Below are 22,449 nucleotides of genomic sequence, written 5' to 3'. Positions count from 1 at the left end.
CACAAGGGGGGTGGAGGGGTCTCTCATTTCTCATTTGATCCCTAATGAACTGGCATCAGTCCTCAGGTTAATAACCCGCGTTCTGGACCACGTCTTTGAAACGTATCATATTCAGAGTTCATACAGGCACGCAGGAGCTAAATTAGGTCACTTATCAGGCTGCGGCGAAAGAAACTAACTTGCAGACGTGCAGGAAATGCAAGAGGGTTTAGTTAAAGTAAGGAAACCAGTTAAACAAGATGGAATTGTGAGCTAAAGGAGACGTGTAAACTCAGACTAAAAAGGCCCATTCCAGAAATATTGACGTCACAGAGGGAGAGAAAGACCGAGCCTGAGGCCCAGCAGGGAAAGCTATTAGACTGATCACTTTCCCGCTGCCTTCCAAGGCTCCTCGCTGCTCCAGCAATTCACTGATACGGACTCTTACACACGCACATGTGCCCACGGTGGCTTGTAGCCTCTCAGAGTCTAGCATGCTCAACATGTGCTGGATGCGAGCGGATCACGTTGCTTTGTAACACCATCTTCAATTTCAGCAGGTGTTAGAACAAACTGTGTGTGTGTGTGTGTGTGTGTGTGTGTGTGTGCGTGCGTGTGTGTATTTTTCTCTCTGCGTGCCCTTTATGTGTGTTTGTCCACATAGTTAACCCTGCTGCTGACTGAAAACACCATTTAGCAACAGGCTGATGGCAATCGGAGCAGAACCGTTACACAACGTAAACACATTCACCTGTGGCGGAAGAGCCCTTCTCTCACTGGAAACACACGCATGTATAAATAAACACGGCGAAAAATGGCATCGGCAGCCCGTGTGTAAGTCGGAGAACGGGCTGAAGAGGGCTGAAGATCACGTGGTTCCTCCGTCCACAAACGCAAAACTGACCTCTCCTTTTACAGGGGTCGAGTCTCATAACATTTCCAAATAGCCTGTTAGCTCTTAAGAAGAGGTCAGAGGTCACGTTTTCTTTCCTACTCTTCACGTTTCTGTCGGCTTCTACGCTGGCCTCCGCTTGTGAAAGATTTATTCATTTCACATGTGTGAGCTCAACATGAGTGCGAGAGCTCAGACCAGAAAAAAGTCAGTTTGAAGTTTAAGGGAATTTATGATATTTTGGTTGTTTTTTTTTTTATGAGGAAAACACTTTGACTTTTATGAGCCAGTATAAAACATAAATCACTTTAGCTTGGCCTCAAACAACAGAAAGAGAAAGTTCCCCTTATGAAGTTACGCTAAGATTTGCTCAGCTCTGAGGGTTTACCTCTACTTCTGGTCTAAACTATATTATAAACTGATCCGGCATAACATTATGATCACCTTTCTAATATTGCGTAGGACACATGAGCACATGGTCCTTGTGAGGGTGCACTGTGGTGTGGCAACAGGATGTTGTTAGTGGGGGGTATTTGGGACCTGTGGGTTGAGGGGAGGGGCCTCTGTGGATCAGGCTTGTTCCAGTGCATCCCACAGATACTTGATGCGTTTGGGATCTAGGGAATTCGGAGGCCAGGTCAACACCTTGCGTTGTATTTCGAGTTGTTTAGAGTGCAGAGCTTGTCTAAATGATTAAGCGCGCTTTGAGATTTACATTTGTGAACACATATACACGTTATGGAAATCCCCTACTTCTGTACCGGCATGTTTGCCTGATCCCTCATGCCATGCCAAGCAGTTGTGGGTTCACCTGATTGCCTCTTTCATCAGCTGACATTAGTCCCACGGCTTTGGACGGAGACAGGAAATCGTAACACCCATCATTAAGGAGAGTGGTTGCTATTTATGTTGCGATGGCAACTCTGCCTCTGCGCCCACGGGAGAGACCATCCCCAATATCTGCACTCAATAATGGATTCAGGTTTCTATTTATACTCCCACTCCCTTATCTCTGCGACTGTCAGTTTGCCAGCTCTCATAATAATTATAGCTGGTGGCCATTATAAAAAAAGCTGCAGCAGAAATAACCAAGGCCCCGGGAGACTGCATATAGGCAGTTATTTTAGACAGTGGGATTTGTAGGTAACTCTAACCATCTAGTAGTATTAAGATACAGTCACATGCTTTCGCCTCAGGAAGTATGATAACACTCATAAAACACTACTTCTGAATCTACTTGAAACCATTTATCAAGACATATATACAGTACATCAAGACATACATTTGAAAGGCAAGTTATCACCTTGTCACATACACACACACACACAGTTGCACACTAAGCTGCACTTTATGTACGTTATAATTTTTATTCAAATGTCTGTGTATCACATATGTGCATTTTAAGCTGGGAGTCTCAACAAAATTTCATTATGTCCTCATGAAAGACTCTTGAGTCTTGATTCTTGAACTGAGGGCATTCAAGTCGTGACCTATGATGAGTAAACTGTCACTTATTAAAAACTAACGCATGAGTTATTTACAAGCTGATTATATTTTATTTAATCTTTGCTCATTTAGGTTGATCATCACTTGGGAAAATGGGTAAATCTGAGGTCGAGCAATTAAGTCAAATGGTTAATATGAAGGAAAACAGACCCATTAGACATTTTAGAGAGTCTGTTGTCACGGTTGCAGTTGCCTAGTTACAATAGGGTTGTCTTGCATCATGGCAGGAGCTTGAAAAGTACCAATTTATTCCAGTTTATGGTCCAGTCTAACAGCTTCATGTACATACGATAACGCCACAAGACCGCGAAGGACGAGCAGCGACCTCTGCTGGTCTAATCTATTAACAACAGGCCTATCGCTCACCCGTTTTTAAATAAAGTTTGCTCTGTTTACATGTTCGCCTAAACATGGCCGCCCTAGCAACCACGGGATGCGGCGATACACATTGCTCGGTATCTGTCAGAGAGACATTTTCTCCGTATATGCAGTTCATTAATATATTATACAGTGGAGAATAGTTTAAATATCACATACATTTTACATTTCTTTCGATAAAGCGGTAGATATGGATGAATGGCGAGCTATTTTTTGATAGCTAACGTTAGCAAAGTTAGCCATAAGAGGGGACAACTGTTTAGCTGTATGTTTTTTGTTACACACGGTAGTTGTAGACATGCATCTATTCATTATGAGATACAGTAGCTTAATCATTACTGCTACTACTGGCAATATGTTGGAGGATGAATTGGTACACCTGCCGCTGTCCGAAAATGGAAGCCTTACGTCTTACTTGGTTACCCATGGTGCTCTTATTTGAGAACGAGGATGGGCCTGGTGCCGAATTATCGGACACAGCGACGATAAAATTCATGGTTATGCTATTGTGCTGTATTATTATTATTATTGTTGTTATTATTATTATTATTATTATTATTAAACACGTGTGTTTTGGTTTCTCTAAATTTATTTAAACAGGGAGATGGAGACCATCTGACCTGCCCATCATCCCCAGTGCTTGGCAGCAATGGCGATCACAGGCTGGACAGACAGAAAGCTACACAGTTTCTCAGGGAAGCAGAGAAGAACAGGAGACAGTAAGTGAAGCTACTGAGGGGGATTTCTCATTTTAAGCCAACTCTTCCTATATCTCTCAGGAACACCATACAATGCACGAAATCCAACTTGGTCCCAAATTACTTGCGGTTGCAATTTCCGCAAACCTGACATATCCTTGGATTTTGTGTGTTTTCCTTTTGCCGTGTTAAGTCTGTCATTTACATTCTCTCTCTTTTCACAGGATTGAAAAGCTGGAGAAAGAGAGGACGCTGAATGCTCAGTGCAGAAAGAACGGTTGGACAGATGTGTCTGGTGAACTGGAAGAGTACGAGAAACTACTGGAGGAGGAAAGAAATGTGGAGAGTGGGTCTTTTTTCTTTTTTTTTTCTTTTTTACACTATCCGGATGTTTTCCTTAGACGTTGTAATGTGGCAGGGTGACAGCGCTTTAATATTGGGTGTAGCATGCTCTGCCGGGAAGGTTTTCACAGATGACGGCACTCTCGATCGTCATCCATCCGCAACACTTGAAAACTCATTTTCCATAACGTTGCACTCTTTTCTTTAGAGATTAAGCTTCAAAAGCAGCTCGTCAAGATTCATAATGGTGTGAGGAAATTTCAGACACACCTGACTGATGTAAAACCAACTCCTGAGCGTAAGTTTTCTTCATAATGCATGAAAAATATCTTTCATTTATATTTTGTCACCAATAACAGTACTTGTGTCTTTTTTTGCTGCATCATTAAAGATAATGTTTTAATGTATCACATTGCTCTGTTACTGTAATGTGCAATAAACTACAAGAAAATAAGCTTTACTGGAGAGATTGTAAATAATGTTTCTGCTTTTCTGCTGGAATTTTCAGTGATTGAGAAACTGCAAGAAATAATGTCAGAGGTTGAAATCTCCATTAACACCCTGAAGGAGGAGCAGCGCTCATGGTAGCAGGATACACCAAACTTCTTTCACATTTAACTAATTAAACTATTAAATGTTATGCCCTTTAACATATTAATGCTTCACTTAAAACAGTTACTAGAGGGTGTGTGCTCTATACTGGCACTGAATACGTGTACTGATTTTTTTGTTTTCTCTCAGTTTTGAGGAGTTCTTGAAGGAGGAGAGGACGTGCAGACAGGAAATCACTGCTTATGATAAGAAGATTGAAAACTGGAGCCTTGCGGTCAAATCGACCCCCAAACTACGTCCTGCTGCTACCGTTAAGGTCTGTCCTCCTTTGAGAACTGATGGACAACAAAATGTTTGACCGTCTGTGAGAATTAAAACCTGATAAATAAAATTAATTAAGAGCTCGAGAGATGGAAAACCACGTCTATCTGCACACAGCTTATAATCTGTGTTATTGAATATTTGTCTTCTTCTCAGGGATTTTATTTTTTAAAATGCATGAGTAATTCACTCAATCATAGCCTTATTTTTTTTTTCCCCATAAGACCAAACCTCCTGACCGAGACCTCCCTGCTGAGGTCAGAGCACTGGAGTCCTTTCTGCAAAGGACAGGAGGCCCTAATGGAGGCTGGGATCAATACGACCACCAGGCCTACCTTAAAGTAAGACGCTAACGTCATGCGGCGTCAGTTACTTTTCTTTAATTTTACTGCCTTCTAATCATTGTGCAGGACCACTTCTTACCTAACAGTGTCCAACTTGTGTTTCTGGAGACTTAAAATTCTTGTCTGACTTATTCACAGATCTGGACAAAGCACGGCGGGGAGCCGGCCTACAGGAAAGAGGCCAAGCTCTACCTGCCTAGTAAAACTTTGGAGGAGATAGAGCAACATGAAGAATGGCATCAGGAGCTGATGTATCTACAGGGGAGAAAGAGAGAGGTAGAGAACCGTAACAGAACATGTAGGAGCTCAATAAAAGAGCAAGTTTTATTTGCTGAGCAGTCCTCAGCCACTGAGTGTGTATGAAGTTGACCAGCTGAGGTTATTGGGTCTTGCCTTTGATGGATGCAGTTATCTTTAGTCCACCGTGTTGTATGCACAATAAAGTTGGAACCATCTTTATCACATTTCAACATGATTTGTCAGAAGCAGCTTTTAGGTAAAATCCTGCGCTGTCTTTTATGTATTTAGCAGTTTCTGCTCATCTTAACCTCATATCCAGGCCATTCAGCGGTGGAAGGCCAGCAAGCATCAGGAACGCCAGGCCAGGATACTGAGTCAGGAGGAAAAGGAGGAGACAGAAAGGAGGGAGAAGGAGGCCAAGAGCCAGGCTCAGCAATACAAGTGAGTCGGAGGCAGAAGCACCGAATAGAACAGGAAACAAAAGCATAAGGCTGAGACTGATCTCTTCTCTTCTGGTTCAGGAGTGAGGAGGAGAGGAGGGAGGCGGCACGGCGACTGGAGGAGTGGAGGGAAGAGAGGAAAAGGAAGGAGGAAGAGGAAGAGGAGCAGAGACTGGTTGAAGAGATACAAAAACAGAAACGGGCAAAGGTGTGTGTCGTTTTATTGCAGTTCATCAACACGATTGTGTCGGTATGTATAAATTTGGCGAATACTAATTAAATCAGAATGAAGATCAATGCATGTGACATACGGACCTGATTTAATGGTCTGTGTCACCTTTACCAATTCAGCTTATTTCTGTTTATCAGGAAGAGCGTCGTCGGCAGCTGGAAGTGAAGCTGACCATCGAGGAGCAGCTTCGACTGAAGAGAGAGAAAGAGGAGGAGGAGGAGAGGAGGAGGAGAGAGGAGGAACAGAGAGAAGTGGAAGAGAGGAGAAGAGAAGCAACAAGGGGCATCAAACGCTTAAATGAAAGGGTACGAGAAACAGAAAGGCCAGTCATACACATTAGATACACACATTAATCTTTTATTAACGTACACGTTAATTTGGTGTATGGTAGTTCTGATGCTTGACTGTGTCTTTCTGCAGGATCTACACAAGGTGGAGGCAAAGTTTCATGAAAAACAGCTGAGGGAAAAAGAGGAGGAGGAAAGACGCAGGAGAATCGCTGCTAAGTTGAAGGAGAAGGTGAGGCTCGTGTCTTAAAAGGCTCTCTATAGTGTGGCCTCAGGAAAAGGTTGATGTTTAGTTTTTCTCTTCTTTAAGGTTGATGGTCAAGTCAGCAGAGACGCCTCCAGGCTCACCCGTCCCACGAGGGGATGGCAGGAGAGGATGAAGCACGTTGGACCTTCAGGAGGAGGGCCTGTGCTACAGATGTTTCACAGGTTTCTGACAGTTTTTGTCATCAAGTTTCTGGTGATGAAATGATAATAGGTGATTGTTTAATAATAGATTTTGTGTGTCTTTTTATTGCAGAGCTGTTCCTACTTGGAGACAGGGCCTGTGATGATGAAGACTTTTTTTTTTTTAACATTACATTAAGAGAATATTTATGGAGTGGAACCAAAACACCGAACTGTGCCTTTATTTGATCTGACTTCTTTTTCGAGGTTGTGCATCTCAGCTGTTATTTTCAATAAAAGATTGTTATGGTGGCGTTTCTCAATAACTTATTATTGGTGGGCTGATTTCAAAGACTGTGTTATGTGAACTGTCCGTGTCTTCTGGAGAGTTAAACTTCCGAATAGTCTTTGCTGCAGTCGCGGCTTTTAATTTGAAAAAACAAACGTACCGGAAAAGAATCCTCATAGGTGCGGATGCAAAGATGGCGGAAGAGGAGAAGCAGTTTGAAGAATTTGAGCAAATAGACTTTTTAAGGGATCGACACGTACGATTCTTCCAGAGAACACTTCAGGTGCTGCCCGAGAGATACGCGTCGCTGGAAACAACCAGGTTAGTTCCCCGGGAAAGCGGGAGAAATGTTTGGTTGAGGAACTTGACTAGCATCCGAGCTAGCCGGGGTCCACCGGCAGCTATGAATGGAGGCTAGTGCTACTTAGCTAACTTAGCTTAGCATACTCGCTAATATAATATGAGCAGGTTAAGTTGTGGCAGATTCAAGATTCAGCACTCATTTATTGTCATTTTGTGTGTACATAACAAATATTTTATCAGGCCGTCCTGTCAGTTTTATTTTATTGACCTTAGGTCATTTTCTTTTATAGAAGTATTTATCTGTGAATTTAAATGATATATTTCCAGCTCAGCTGCATTTGCAAGATGAAACAGTATTAGATTTTTAAATCAAAGTTTTGAATTGGATTTTACAATCAGTGGTCTAGAGTGACTGTCACAGTTTGCAACGCCTCTACTTGGTTGTGTAGTTTTCCTCTGTGCATTCATAGCTCTTCTATCTGCCCCCCTAATGTTGATGTCGGATGCTGAATCATTAATAATAATATTGCCTTCCTTCCAGATTAACCATCGTGTTCTTTGCCCTGTCTGGTCTGGATGTGCTGGACGCCCTCGATGTGATCGATAAGAACATCATGACTGAGTGGATCTACTCTCTGCAGGTTCTGCCCACAGAGGATCGTAAGTCTCATACCACCTCTCTCCTGCCACATCTGACTTTAAAGAGGGTTTTAGAGGTTCACTTACAGAAAGCAATGCATTCCCTAATAGATCTCATACCATTTAGCATGAGTAAGTTGAATGACACATAATCCTCTCTGACTGGGGTCTCAGAAATATACTTCCTGAATGCCTTGTTGTCTTCAATCTGTTATAATTACTGGTCAAGTGCATAACACCAGTTGTCTTGTTACCATGGCTACTGTCGGTGGGTGGGATATTTAGACAGTAAGTGAACCTTAAGTCCTCGAAGCTGATGGTGGAGCAGGAAAAATTAGCAAGTGGAGGGATTCAAGTGGCTTTCATGAGGGCTAAATAAGGACGGTTAGATTTCCAAAACTGCAGCTCTTTCATGTTCCAGGTCTGCATTGGTTTCAGAAAGGAAAATCGGTGAACGAGTGGCAGGGCTTTGTTTTTGTGTAAGGCTCACTGATGCATGTGTAGAGTGGATGAGCTACTGTGGCTCAAATTGTTTAAAAAAAAGAAAGTTGAGGCTGGTTCTGATAGAAATGTGTCAGTACATGCAGTGGACCAGACTTTGACCGGTGAGGGGTACCTACGATGACATCTGCGTGTCACGCTTGTTCTAGCGCATCGCCCTCAGACACTCATGGACTCAGATTGTGGTTCATATTTGTCATGTATTGAGTTGTTCTTAAGCAGCTTTTGAGATACAGCAGACTACATTGTTCTACTCGGGATGTCAGCTGCAGTCGGGGAGTGTTGTTGCTAAGGAGTGTGAGTGCTCGATCATTAGGTGGGTGGTACGTGTCTTAAGTGACATCCACATGAATGCCAGGACCGAAGGTTTTTCAGCTGACCAAAATGTGACAAGATGGTCAACGTTTTTCACCTGCTGGTGACTTTAATGTTTTAGCTCACAGGTGTCAAACATGCAGCCCACCAGATGGTTTAATCCGGCCCTTAGCATGAATTTGCAAAGAGCAAAAATGACAGAAATTGCAATTTTTCCATGAAAACAACTGCTATTCCCACTTTGTCCACTGGTTTAGTCTGAGAAATAGACAGAATACAACACTGAGACCCAGGACTGAACAGACAGTAACGTTGTAAGTTGCCTGTACTCATGGGTCATTATTCTGTTAGATCAAATTGGACTGAACGTGGCCACTGAACCAAAACAAGTTTGGCATCCATCTTTCAGCTGATTGGTGCATGTCTCTAGGACGGGGGTTTAAGAGGGTACAGTAAATTAAGCAAAACAAGTCTAAAGAAAAAAGTTATCTAAGTTTTCCAGATAAACCTCCAGGCTGCGATAGAAGGCACTACAAGCGTACATTTCTCATTTGTGAAGTTTGTGACCTTCACAGTTGTCAAGTCTGCAAAACACTCTCCCACGCTTTGAATCTTCTAAACAGATAATGGCCACCAGGTGTCCTCCTCACTTAACCTGTTACAGCTGTACCCGCGTTCACCAGGGAAAGTCGGACTCAGAATATTTAATGACTTGTTTTTTTTGTTTTTGTTTTTTTTTTTGTGTGTGTGTGCGTCTCTAACAAGCCACTCTGTGCCATCTGTTTAGAAGCCCATTAAGTTAATTATTCAAGACGTCAACAAGAAAACATTGAGGGACAGTCGTGCTTGATTGGTCTCGGTTTGGCTGCTGCCATATGTTTGGTGTCTGGCTGCTTTCTGAGACCGAGGTTCTGAGACTTCCTAATTTGTCATCAGTATGGAAATACATTTTTGTTAAGAGACTTTAAACAGTTGTCACTGCTGTCGCTGCGTTGCTGTCTAACTGTGCGCAGGTGCGTTGACTGAATTAATCTCTATAGTTATGTTCAGTTACGAATTCAAATTCAAAGCAGGTTTGAGGACAGTTGTGTCCACGGCGTCATTAGTATGCTGACAGTACATCAACGTTGTAATAAAAGCACTTCCCATCGTGTGGACAATTTAGTCACTGCATTATAAGCCTCTCAGTGAGTGAGAAATGGGCGTATAATGTGTGAAAGGGAAGAATATTGATCTCATAATGGTTTGACTGACTTGACGCGACGTCTCGTACATCGATTCTTCTGTAGCTTGTGTTCTCGCCACAGCCAGGAGATGGCGGCATTGCACCTCTTTTAGCTGAGGAGCAATGCAGCACTTTACTGAAGGTCAACGTGAGGTTAATGGCACCTAGTTTGTGAGGCAGCAAAACAGAATAATGCTGTTTTTTTTCATCCACTTTCCCTAAAAATGTGTGACATCTGTGTTTTTGTCTTCCAGAGTCAAACCTCAGCCGTTGTGGGTTTCGAGGATCGTCGCATATTGGAATCCCTTACAGCACTAAGGTACTGCCCGTTGTCACCCACCAGTGCTTGTTTTTAGGTTTCAACAAACCCTTTGGGACCCTTTGCATCAATCATTTTAAATTCTTAATAATTCTGCTGTCTATATAAAGCTCGCTCTGGGGCTTTCAGGCTTCTGAGACATTTTGGTTATTATCAATGCAATGAAATCCTTCTCTGGTTTGTTAGCACCATCCCTGCAGTTGAAGCATCACTGGTTGATGCCATTGCTGTTACTTCCTTTTTCTTACTAGTTTTGTCTGTCACCTGCAGTTGTATGATGATGATGATGATGATGCAGTTTTTCTGATATTTTTTTTCTGCAGGGTCCAGGCGTGCTCCATCCATATGACAGCGGTCACGTAGCCATGACCTACACCGGGCTGTGCTCTCTGCTGATACTGGGAGACGACCTGAGTCGGGTTAACAAACAGGCCTGCCTGGCTGGTCTCAGAGCGCTGCAGCTGGAGGACGGCAGGTCAGCGCACACACACACACACACACACACACACACACACACACACACACACACACACACACACACACACACACACACACACACGTTTGCATCCTGATTGACACACTTTTGTTTCGACTCAAATGCGCCTGACGTCACGTGAACGCCGGAAGTCTTGACGCGGTCTGACACACGTCGACCGCATCAAAACTATCTGAAGGTTAAGATTTTAACCAAAAAGGTTTATTTGCTGGCTCAGGGTCTCTATTCTGATCCCGCTAACTTTCAGTTGTGGCGTAACCTTCCTGTCTTTCCGCGTCTTCTTCTTTTCAGTTTCTACGCGGTGCCAGAAGGAAGTGAAAACGACATACGGTTCATCTACTGTGCAGCCAGCATCTGCTACATGCTGGACGACTGGTCGGGCATGGACATCCAGAAGGCCATCGACTACATCCGGGGAAGCCTGGTGAGTGGACGCCGGAGGGACTGAATGAGGCGACGCGGGAATATTTGTTGCTGCGCCGTCAATGGAGGAGTACAGCGAGACCAGGCCGCTCTCAAAGTACACGACCACAGTCGCTGCGCCATTCAGAGCAGCGCTGAATGAGGAGAACAGGCCACCCACCTTCAAGAGGTGGCACTCTGCCTAGAAATACTTCATTTATAATAAATGGAGAGGGCTGAGCAGCGCATCCTGGTCTTAAAGCTGCAGAACATTCAGTTTTCCACCTCCCGATGAGAAAAGCGTCGTGTTTAAATTTTATAATGTGGATTTTGTTTTTTTTGTACGGTTGTTCTGCGAATTTTAACTCAAACCTTTAACCTCAATATCTGTGGTTAAACCCATCAAAGCTCTCGGTCTGAGGTTTTGTTGTCGCGGTCGTCTCATCTCTCTGCTCTTTAAGAGACTCCGGCTTGTGTTCAGTTTGACCTTTAAACAAAGTGTATTTTATTATCTAGTATATTCATTGTTTCATGGGTGTGTGTGCAACATACCAGATTTCCTTTTTGACACACACGTACATACTGTCTGTCTGAGGCCCGTTTACGGTGACTGAAAGTATCCCAAGTTCATCCACTGACTGCTGGGTGGAGTCCGAAAGTCTTTGGCTGAGCAGGTTAGTCGACTGAAGCAGAGGACGAGTTCACAAGCCACACTGGAAGTTTCACTTACACGTGTGCGACTCCATGTATCCATTTACCGACCTCATTGTCGAGGTCTAACGAGTCCAGACGGAAAAGAAAAGAACTTAACATCGTCAGTTTCCCCCCCCAAACTCCCGCCATCTGTAGTTTAGCCTGTTTGGACGGCGGCTCGTAGTAGGCGATTGATTCCCATAAAATGCCCTCAAAACTGTGTCACATTTTCAGCGGTTGTGTGTAACTGTATCCAGGTGTGTGAAATCTGTTCCATTTCCCCATTTGTAATCTCAGAACGAGGTCACAGAGCCTGTTCGTTCGTCGCTGCCAGATATATTTAGCTGCCGTGCTCCATAAAAATGGCTGAAACGTGTGCGTTGCCCCAGCGCTGGCACGTCTTATACTAATATTTTAAATTAAATACAAGAAGGATGCCCTAAGAGAATAGAGATATCAAACATCTGGCTCCTTTTAAACCATTTTATCAGTCGTTTTAAAGCTTGTAAATGTTTGTAGCGAAACAACGATTCATTCAAACAACCGTTTTTAAGAATGAACAAAGCTGCGATCGATCACCAACTATTTTAAATGGATCAAAGCTTGGGACACACTACACAACTTTACAAATTTTGAAAAGACAAGGCTTCATCAGATCTTTGCATGACCACTGAAAGACTCACTTAACAACCACCTCTGATGAGTGATCAAAGACGGCACGATTTATCAAACCAACCAAGCGAACGCATCAAACTCTTGTGCAAACTCTTGCGTGACTGACAGCTGTGGACCATTAATGTCCTGGCCTCTTTCGGTCAGGTCTGTTCCTGTCTGACACAATAACAGATTTTTAGTGCTGACTAGTCATGGCAACCATCCCCAACTAGTGCAGACTGGTGCAGACATTCCCCATCTGGGAATCACAGACCAAATCTGGCAAAAAAAAATCTTGTCTAGTGTCCACATCGCAGCTTTTAATCAGAACGATTCCTGTCAGGTTGAATAAATAATCATCATCAATTGTGACATTTTTCGAGGATGGTAAACTGGGTGAACTAAAATTATCTTATTTAGCCTCTTCTGATTTCATCCTCGAACCAATTTTAAACATTTGATTGAATGTGTTTTTCTCCACAGTCGTACGACAATGGGTTTGGCCAGGGAGCTGGGCGAGAGTCTCACGGTGAGTGTGATCTTCTAATGCTACTAGAAATGTGCCTTAGAAGGACAGTAAGTGAAGTCGATGTAATAATTAAAAAAAAAAAAAAAATGTACACACATTTAGATCAAAAGGTTTGTGAGTGCGCCCTGGCAGTATCGCAGTAAGAGGGCATGAGAGTGGCGGAGGGGAATAAGTGCTTTTAAAGGATTAGCAATTAAAATCCATTCTGTGTAGATACGGCGCGTTGTTCTCATTAATCCCTCCCTGCTTAAATTAGCCCGTGGCGTTCTCCTTCACCCACGTCTCAAAGCACTGCTCGAGTACATACATTACTCCGAAGCATTTCCTGCTCTCTTTGTGATACGGGGTGAATGCATAAATTCAATATATATAAAATTAAAACCTGCTCGAAGGTGCAGATTTTTGTGTGCCTTAGTAATTTTCCTCCATTCAATAGATTCAGTGTCCGTGATTACAGGTTGCACTGAGCCAGAGCCACCTCTCCGCTGGAGCTGATTACACCTTCAGTAGAGATGCACAGTAGACACGTATTACCCATCCACCCTTAAAGTGTGTTTGTTCAGAACCAAGACCACCCACACTGAATCTTGCATTGTTGATAATTGTGTAGAAACAACAGCATGCGCCAGAGTTAAGAAAGTTACTTTTCTGTTTGTATATTTAGTGTCATTAACTTTTGTCTTATTTCCTCCAAATTCACAACATTTTCCTCTTCTTTGTGAAACATTATCTGACGACATTATATTATCCCAGAAATATTTTTGATACCCCCACATTTGTGTGTGTGTGCACGGTTCAGATCTATATTTATTCTCTCTTCCTGTGCCTCTGGCAGCTAGTGAGCTAGACGCGTTTGATTAGAGGCCACTGTAACGCGGTGACAGATTTACACCCCTGACCCAAAGGCCCGTCTTTGTTTTCTCCTCCTTCACACGTGAACACTCAAACGCAGATAAGCAGGTAATTTTTAGAGGTCAGCCAGAGGCACGGTGATAATGAAAGCGGTCGACAGCTTGGTTGCAGGAGGTGATGGATATTTGCCACTTGTTGCTGCGCTGATAACAGCCCGTCATCAATCAATGCACGATCCCATGCTAGTGTGACTGCAGTCGTAAAGGCGCGATAATTTCCAAATCCGATGTTTAAAAAAAGAATGCCTGAAGCGTCCTCGCTCCGCTCACACATCTTTAATTATTCTGTATGTTCGCACAAAACATAATTTAGCCTCGTGTGGGTGTAACTACTAAGGAGGAGGGTGAAAGTGTGTGTAGCAGCGTGCTATCTGGCAGTGAACGGTTCACACGCAGACACGCCCTCTGTTTTTATTGCAGCCCTGTAATCATCTAGGTGTCTGTCATCAAGACACGTCCGAACGAACCACAGGAACGGCTTCTCAATTTGTGATTCATTGTCAAAAATCAGCAGTAGTGGAGTCTAATTGGGCGTCTTTGTGTTATGGATTGCACATTATCTTGTTTATGTGTGTGTTTCACGCTCCTGCCCGTCTCCGTGTCCAGGTGGCTGGACGTACTGCGCCATCGCCTCCCTGTGTCTGATGGGCCGACTGGAGGAGGCGCTGAGCCAGCGGGAGCTGGACAGGATCCGGCGGTGGTGCATCATGAGGCAGCAGAGCGGCTTCCACGGGCGCCCCAACAAACCCGTAGACACGTGCTACTCCTTTTGGGTCGGCGCTACGCTGGAGGTGAAGAGCAGACCCGTACATGCATTAACTCACACACACACACACACACACCCTCCTGCACGCATCAACATGTTTGTTTCCGTTTCAGTATTTTGTAGGTTTTCTGCTTTTTTCTGCCGTTTACAGTCTTGCACCACACAGGATAACACGTCACGTGTCTAAACCACTGGTTTTAATCCACATCTACATGCGCAAAACCTAAAAAATATTTAGTATGTCGGTCATACCTATGCTCGAAGTATGATCAAGCAAATTGTGAGCTTGACGGGTACGAATAAGCCAGAGACACACACCCACATTAAAATTTGTGTCTCTATCTTTGTAAGGATGTTCTATTGACAGAACCTATAACTATATAAGACTCTATAAGAACTCTATAACCCTAACCTAATAGTAGTTACTGTAGAACCAAGTCTTAACAGGTTTTATCCCTCAAAATAATGTGTAGTCAAGCAAAAAAGCCCTCCCCCCCACCAAACATGAACACACACGTTTATCTGACTATCTCTGAGGACGTTCATTGACACAATGCATTTACTTGCTTCTTACCCTAACCATCTTATCTAAGGCCACATTCACATGTACCAAAATGATAATTTAGATTTTCCTTGGTGTTGTTTCAAAAATTTCGCCGGTAAAGGTAGATCCGCTGCAAAATCGCATCTAGAAAAGCTGTAGTACATATCCCGGGCCTATGGGTGGTGCTGTTTCTGCTACCAAACTCAGCCAAAAAAAAAAAGAAGAAATACTCACAGACTCTGTATTTGTCTTTTTCACTCTGCAACTTCGATTGAAAGAGGTGCAGTTCTAGTCATCAAAAAATCTGGATCTGTCACGACGTTCGGCCTAAACGTTAAAAGACTCATGCGGTTTCACCCCAAAATCGGATTTGTGTAAAGGTGGACTAAGTACCGAGACCTAAACCCAACCTAACTGTAATCTTTACCCTAACAACAAGTCTTAACTCTCAAACATCGTAAATTGTGAAGAAATGAGGACCGGCCAAAATGTCCTCACTTTGCACGGATGTCCTTACTCTGGTGGTGGTCCTCAGAAAGATACTTGTACAAAAACACTCACATACACACACACACAAGGGCAAATTCAAAGCAGGGAAACTGAGTTTCTGGGTCAAAACTGTGCCAGAAGAGGAATTAACTGAAACAAAATATTTGTATGCAGCAAAAGTAAAAATGTTCTCTCCTCTGGTCTCTTTATTGACGGTGAATATCAAGTATGACATTGATTGCAGGAACCAAATGAAATCCTGTGATTATACAGTTGTGTGACTCGCTTGACATGCATGTATTTTAATTCGGGTACAGTTTAATGGTTTGTGTTTTGGTTCTTTCAGCTGTTAGATGTGTTCCGATACACCAACTTTGACAAGAACAGGAGCTTCATTCTGTCCACGCAGGATCGGTTGGTCGGGGGCTTCGCCAAGTGGCCGGACAGTCATCCAGGTAAATCACTTAAATTAAAAAAAAAAAACAAAAACTGTACTGGAAAGTCATAGTCAAGTGTTGCTGACTTGTGCTTTTGTGCAGTAGTGATGTAAATGAAACTGGAGTGGAGCTCGGTACCAACTTTAATGACGAGGTTTCCATTTATTTTACTTCAAACGTCTCCCATTAAAGACAACGAGCCGGTGGATCCGGACGTTGAGCACATTCCGCATCATTCATTTTTCTCCGTCTCATTCAGAGGAGTAGTTTCAACCTCCACAGGTGCACAGAGGTCAGGGTGGAGTTGCGGCTGCCAGTTTTACTCGAGATCAATGGAAAAGCTCTTGTAACCCTAAACTTCAATGGCGCTCTCGCTTGTGTGTGCGCGCTTGTGCGTTCTCGCTCACCCTTGTAATGTGTAATTGATGAGGCGATTGTTCGTCGGTAGCCCAAGGACATAGGAGATTCTTGTTACAGGGACGAGGCACGGAAGATGGGGTGGGAGAAACAATGACAAAGAAAAAACACACACAGTGGGATGACAAAGCCTTGCAAATACAAACGAACAAAGGGGAGTTTTAGGCAATAAAAGGGACGCTGCTGCGGTTGTGTGTGGGCACAGATGACACTGGAGCACTGCAGTCATGCACAGCTGCTGATATGCGGGATCTGCTCTAGATGGTAGATGGGAAGGTAACACTACAGAAGAAGGTGTTTGTTAGGCAGATTTGCACCAAATACATCCAAATGTACAGTATGTAAAGTTATCGAATTGAATCTAAAAATGACCCATAATCTCAGAAACGGATCCAAGTGACTGAATATTTGCTTTTTTATGTCATTTCTAAAGAGTCCTGTATTTATTTGATTGAAAGCTTTTTTTTGAGTGTTGAAAATTAATTTGACAGTATCATGCCTGGTCGTAGTGCAGAACTGAATAGTCAAGACTATACAACACAGGTGAAGGCTGTGTCCTTGCTGTGTCCTTGCTTAAATACAGCACAAATCTCTAAGACTCCACCGTGTAACAAGGACGATGGCAGAATGACAACTGGCAAGTAGCTGGTGATCATAGTGGAGCTGTTTTCACGAGCTGGTGATTAGCAGAAGGTCATTATTGGACTTGTCCACATCAAATGGACAGAATCTGTTCAGCTATTTGCAAGTTCACCCTGAAGGTTCGTAAACATAATTTCCTCTGCACGCAAGTTGCCAAAAAATTGTTACTGCAGGTAACAAACCCAGACAAAATAATACATAGGGGCTTTTTTAAAGTTGCAATATTGTAAAATCTTGTGTGCAGAACACGGGTAGACTTTATGTCCGCAAGGAGGCACTAGCATGTTGCTGTTCGCCATCATCTTGGTCATTATTACGTTTTCACCTATTATGAAAATACCCTCTTTTTTTTCTTTTTTTTTTTTTTTAAATCAAATTCCTCCTCAGTCCTTGGACTAATTCAGACATCTTCCCTGTCCAGTCTGAGTTTGAATGCGTATTGACTCGTGACTGATGCTACTAATGGCGCTTTGATTGATTCCGATGTCCGTGTCCAATCATCTGTCATTTCATTATAATTCAATTACCGCTCCACTTACTGGTCTGTGAGGCTTTTACTCTCGTCCCAGGGGAGGGAACCGACCACAGGGGCCAACCGGCGTGCATAATGTATATCTACTTAAAGGTGCAGTGCGCCACAAACAATGCTTAGGTTGTTTGTTTTATCGGCTTTGTGATGGTGAGAGAAGCGACATGCTGTCTTTGTTTTTATCTCGGGCTGTTAAGGGCGCGGATCTGTCACATGCAGGTGCTTTCACGCATCTCTGACCTAGTTTTCCATTCCCCTCTGCCAGACCCTCTCCATGCCTACTTAGGGCTGTGTGGCCTGTCTCTGATCGGCGAGCCCACCCTGAGGAAGGTCCACCCAGCTCTTAACATCACCCAGAGAGCCTTTCAGCACCTCCAGCAGCTGCAGCAGACGTGGAGGGACGGCGCCGGCGGCTGCGGCCGACAGCACTGACAGCAGCCCTGCCTCCGAAACAGGTTCAGTTATCAGGAACATCTAACGGTGGTCGTTCAGAGACGACTGGACTTTTGCTCTCAAAGACGTTCGGTCACTCATCTGAGAGGCCTTCTCATTGCCTGAATCGAGAAGTTGTTGTTGTTTTTTTTTTTTTTTTTCGGAAGGCCCAAGCTACAAAGTAGTAGCTTCGGGGAGCTCAGTTTAAATCCATCTAAAGCAACGTTTCTGTGAAGCAATATACGCCACACACTTTTCTGCTGCCTTTTTATTAGTACACGGTAGTCATTAACTGCTCACTGTGGCTTGAGGGAATAAAACGATGTGCCAGAAAGTCAAATTTGAGACGCCGGGAAGAAATTCCAGGTGCCTCTGTGTCGCCGACGTTTTAGACAACGGCCTTTTGACGTCTCCCGCTCCCAAGACTCATAGTTAACAACACAAATCTAAGCCAAGGATCAACACGACTGATGCACTTGACACAGACATGAGAAACATCTGTAAATGTTGCTCCCAATATGAGGGAGGATCCGCAGGAGGTATATAAACCATATTGTAAAACGTCTCTAGAGTAATGTCCTAGCTTTGGTTTTGCATTTTGTGAATAACGTCCCGATGTTTTTGGTGTAATTTGTGGGGGAATGTGGGAACCGTTAGGCCAATTATTCAGTCTTTTCACTTAAAGGAGGAGAAAGCGGTTCCACACACTCTCCTCCAGACAGTGTATACAGATTTTTTTATTTTTTTTTTTATTATGATGCCTTCTTTACGTCTCCATCCTGACCTTTCTCGTTAGCTTCTCTAAAGCCTCAAGCTCTCCCGTCCCAGAGGTGATACCAGCCGGTCAGGTTCGCTCTCCTCAGCTCCTCGCTTCAGCATCCTCCAGTTCCTACACTGCAGGCTTTGTTCAGTGATCAAGAGTGGAAAAGGTGGCTGAGAACCAACAACCACCTTAGGGGACAAATCTTGGAGGGGGAAAAAAAAAAAAAACTCTTAAGAGATCAAAAATACTTTGGCTTATCATTCCATACCACATCTTTCTAAAAGCTAGCAGAGCAATAGATTGGGCTCCCAAAGGGAATTTGTTAAGAAAAGAGAACCCCCATCCTTTTTGCTGCGAGGTAGAACATGTCAGTTCTAGCTGGAGATCCCATCCTGACGCCCTGTGACTCCTGTGCTCTGAACTGATCTGATCTGAACCAGTCTCCTCCACCAGCGTCTGTGCTCCCTTCAAGGCTAAGCTGTCTGAAATCAATAGGGGAAAGATGAGCCAGTGGCACCATAACTCGAAGAAATCCATTCCTTTGAACAGTGCTGCGAATTGACTTGTTGGTTTGGGTCCAGTGAGGGATGCAGGGCATCCAACAAAGAACAAAACGCACCAGCAGAACGTTAACAACAACAACAGCAACAAAAAAGAAACAGAAACATTGCCTTAATTCGCCCAGTATTCATTTATTCAGGTTTACATGCCTTAGAACGTTAATCAGAAAGTTCAGTTTTGGAAACGTAGTTCTGCTGTGAAGTATCAACTCTGGATGAAGTACACTGATCAGGCATAACATTATGACCACTGACAGGAGAGGTAAATAACATCATCTTGTGACAATACCGATGTTCTGCCGGGAAACTTTTGGACCTTGCATTCGTGTGGATGTTACTTAGACATGTACCACCCACCTACACCAGACCAGACACCTCCACCCCATAGCAGTGACACTCCTTGTGGGCAGCAGCCATCCCCAGCAGGATGCAGCCTGATGTCATGATCCACAGAGGCCCCTCCCCTCAACCCACAGGACTCAAAGACCCCCGCTCACAATATCCTGTTGCCACACAACAGGAGACGGGAATTGTTTTGGAGGCACGAGGGAAACCAACACAATATTAGGAAGGTGGTCATAATCTAATTTCTGATCATTGTATATAATAGTAGAAGAAGAAGATTAGTCCAGAATTTCTTGACAACACTAAGTTTATTCATTAGAACAATATGACCAAGACAGATTCAGACTCTCAGCCCTACTCTCCCACATAGAGTTCGGCTTTGATCATCTTTTCAAATCAACTTGCCTTTGTGTCTGTTTCTCCCAGAAACTCCTCACGTCAACTGATGTCTACCCCAAGAACATCAAGTGCGCACAAAAAGAATAAACTTACTCCAACCAGAGAGAAAACTGATTAGATCAAACTATTGGGTGCTGATATTTACCCTTTGAATCGAGTATGAAAAGACACCATTGGTCAATCTCATTGAAAATTCCTTCCAGCCAGGCCAGTATGTTCAGACTGAGCTGGTTACGTGAGGTATTTTTTATCTGATTGGGTTATTATTCTCTTTATAAGTGGAACACCAAGGTCTATGTCAACATTGATACTGACTAGATTTATATAAAGCCACTTGACGCGAGGTTCAGTTTTAAAGGTAGAGTTTTACATATCAAAGAAGAACCTTAACAAATTCACGTCTCGACTCTGAGCCTCCTGCCCTGACATCCGTTCTCGTGATTTCCACCCAACAACGCGCCCCCATGCTGAAGCCACGCCCTTTCATTATAACGCCGCTGTCTCGGCAAACACCTGCTCCCCGAGATGAAATTTCACAGCAGGCCAGGAATACAGTCGTCTCCCTGCAACACATCGCCTGCAGGAGTCTAGTGGAAATATAAAATTCATTCCGCCGTCACAAATAAGGCCGTGTCCCTGGCCCTGTTGCCCTTCCTGTGAAGTTGCCCTCCTTTTCAGACACGGGACCCAGGCCAGGCAGACGGAGGAAAGGGGAGAAGAGAGGAGCTGAATAAATAAATCATTTGGAGCATCTATTATTAAAAGTAAACTGACGGAGCCTTGGATCTCCTCTCTGAACCCAGACCAAACCCCCACTTTTACATCACCTCTCTTTTTTTTTTGGTGCAAAAATCTCTCGCTTTTCATCTAATGATATAATGTTTTATTATTTTACCGCTTCCCTCGAGACGAAAGGTTTTGCTACGGTTACTTATGTGGATCCTTCCTCACGTGTTTTGTTCATAAAGTAGAATTTTCTTCATGCCATCACCTTTTTGTTTTTGTTTTTTTTGTACCACCGCAGTATATTTTCTTATCATTTCACATTGTTCAGATATTACAGCTGCTGGATTGAGCCAGAAAAGATGTAAAGATCCAAATTCCAACATAATGTGCTTTTTAATTCTTTCAATGTATAGCTAATATTTGTGTGAGTCTGGAGTAATACAAGTTATTCTGAGAAAATTACTGCTGCTGCTGCTGCTGCTGCTGAAACACGGCAGTACCAGATCAATTGAAATCGAATGATCTCGTCTCCCATGCGTCTTCTGCTGTGGCGTTTACCTCCTGTTTAAGACCCTGTCCCTGTCCTTGGCGTCCTTAGGCCAGGCCTCATCACGAGGCCACTCACTCGCTCAAACTTGACTCTGAAATGTGCCTCATGCAGCGTTACCTTGGGTCACTGCTCTCTGAATTCTCCTTCTCTCCGGGTTTCTCCTCCGAAGGAGGAAACCCGTATCCTAAATGTGTGTGAACATTCAGAGAGGGTAACGGCTCTGTCGAGAATCCGTCTTTGTGCGTTCACGCCTGATCGATATTTCCCGGAAAGGAAAGGAGAATTCACGGAGGCAGAACCCATAAGTGCTTGCTCGACTTTAAAAAGCATGAAAGATGGGATGGATGGATGGATCTGCCACTGGCTGCAGATGAGGGCTGAGTCTCAGCCGCCGTTACACGGCGTCTCCTTTTCGCCACCTACATACTGCAGTCGAGGCCCCGCAGCGCGAAAAGAGGGGACCTAATCTTTGCGCTTTTAAAACGGCTGCAGAGATGTGAAAGTCTGCGTGGTCAACCGCAAGCCCTCGCTCCGTCGTCAGTCAATATACATAATGTAATAATGAATAATGTACCGATAAATGTAATGGAATTTATTTTTTCTATGCTTTGTAGAAATATTGAGTGTAGATACATATGTAAATGTCTATAAATATGTGACTTCTATTGTGCAAGTGCTCAAGAAGAAAAAAAAAATGTTTACAGCTGCAGCGCGTCGGTGAGACGTTGGAGGAAGTGGATATGCAAACGATGGCATGTTGTGTGTTGAAGTGCTTCGGCTTTGAATCTGGGGACAGTGATGTTGATTGTTTGGCAGTGTTAACTGTATTTATGGTAAATAAATCATGTACTAACTTTTACAGTTTTGCGTCTGAGTGTTTGACCACAGACTCGACTGATGTTCCAGTGCCTCCCAGCTTTTAAAAATAGACACCAACTGGATAGGTCCAGACTAAAATTAAGAAATGAAATGACTG

At 43.6% G+C, this 22,449-nt stretch overlaps 2 protein-coding genes across 2 annotated transcripts; both read left to right on the top strand.

Moving 5' to 3' along the window:
- Positions 1–2,756: 2,756 nt before the first annotated feature.
- On the top strand, positions 2,757–6,924 carry LOC125012458 (coiled-coil domain-containing protein 112). The gene is made up of 14 exons (XM_047592427.1): positions 2,757–2,832; positions 3,356–3,474; positions 3,678–3,799; positions 4,004–4,093; positions 4,304–4,379; positions 4,537–4,663; positions 4,893–5,009; positions 5,151–5,288; positions 5,572–5,693; positions 5,774–5,900; positions 6,062–6,229; positions 6,345–6,443; positions 6,522–6,640; positions 6,732–6,924. The coding sequence occupies exons 1-14, from the start codon at positions 2,788–2,790 to the stop codon at positions 6,760–6,762; spliced, it is 1,500 nt and encodes a 499-aa protein (XP_047448383.1). The 5' UTR covers positions 2,757–2,787; the 3' UTR covers positions 6,763–6,924.
- A 22-nt stretch (positions 6,925–6,946) lies between these two features.
- pggt1b (protein geranylgeranyltransferase type I, beta subunit) lies at positions 6,947–19,535 on the top strand. The gene is made up of 9 exons (XM_047592428.1): positions 6,947–7,208; positions 7,732–7,850; positions 10,125–10,189; positions 10,513–10,664; positions 10,977–11,109; positions 12,918–12,963; positions 14,481–14,665; positions 16,020–16,128; positions 17,964–19,535. The coding sequence occupies exons 1-9, from the start codon at positions 7,081–7,083 to the stop codon at positions 18,128–18,130; spliced, it is 1,104 nt and encodes a 367-aa protein (XP_047448384.1). The 5' UTR covers positions 6,947–7,080; the 3' UTR covers positions 18,131–19,535.
- The last annotated feature ends 2,914 nt before the right edge of the window (positions 19,536–22,449 follow it).

Source organism: Mugil cephalus, chromosome 8 (genome assembly GCF_022458985.1).
Source record: "Mugil cephalus isolate CIBA_MC_2020 chromosome 8, CIBA_Mcephalus_1.1, whole genome shotgun sequence".
Taxonomy (NCBI): domain Eukaryota; kingdom Metazoa; phylum Chordata; class Actinopteri; order Mugiliformes; family Mugilidae; genus Mugil; species Mugil cephalus.
This window is presented reverse-complemented; position numbering and strand designations above follow the sequence as displayed.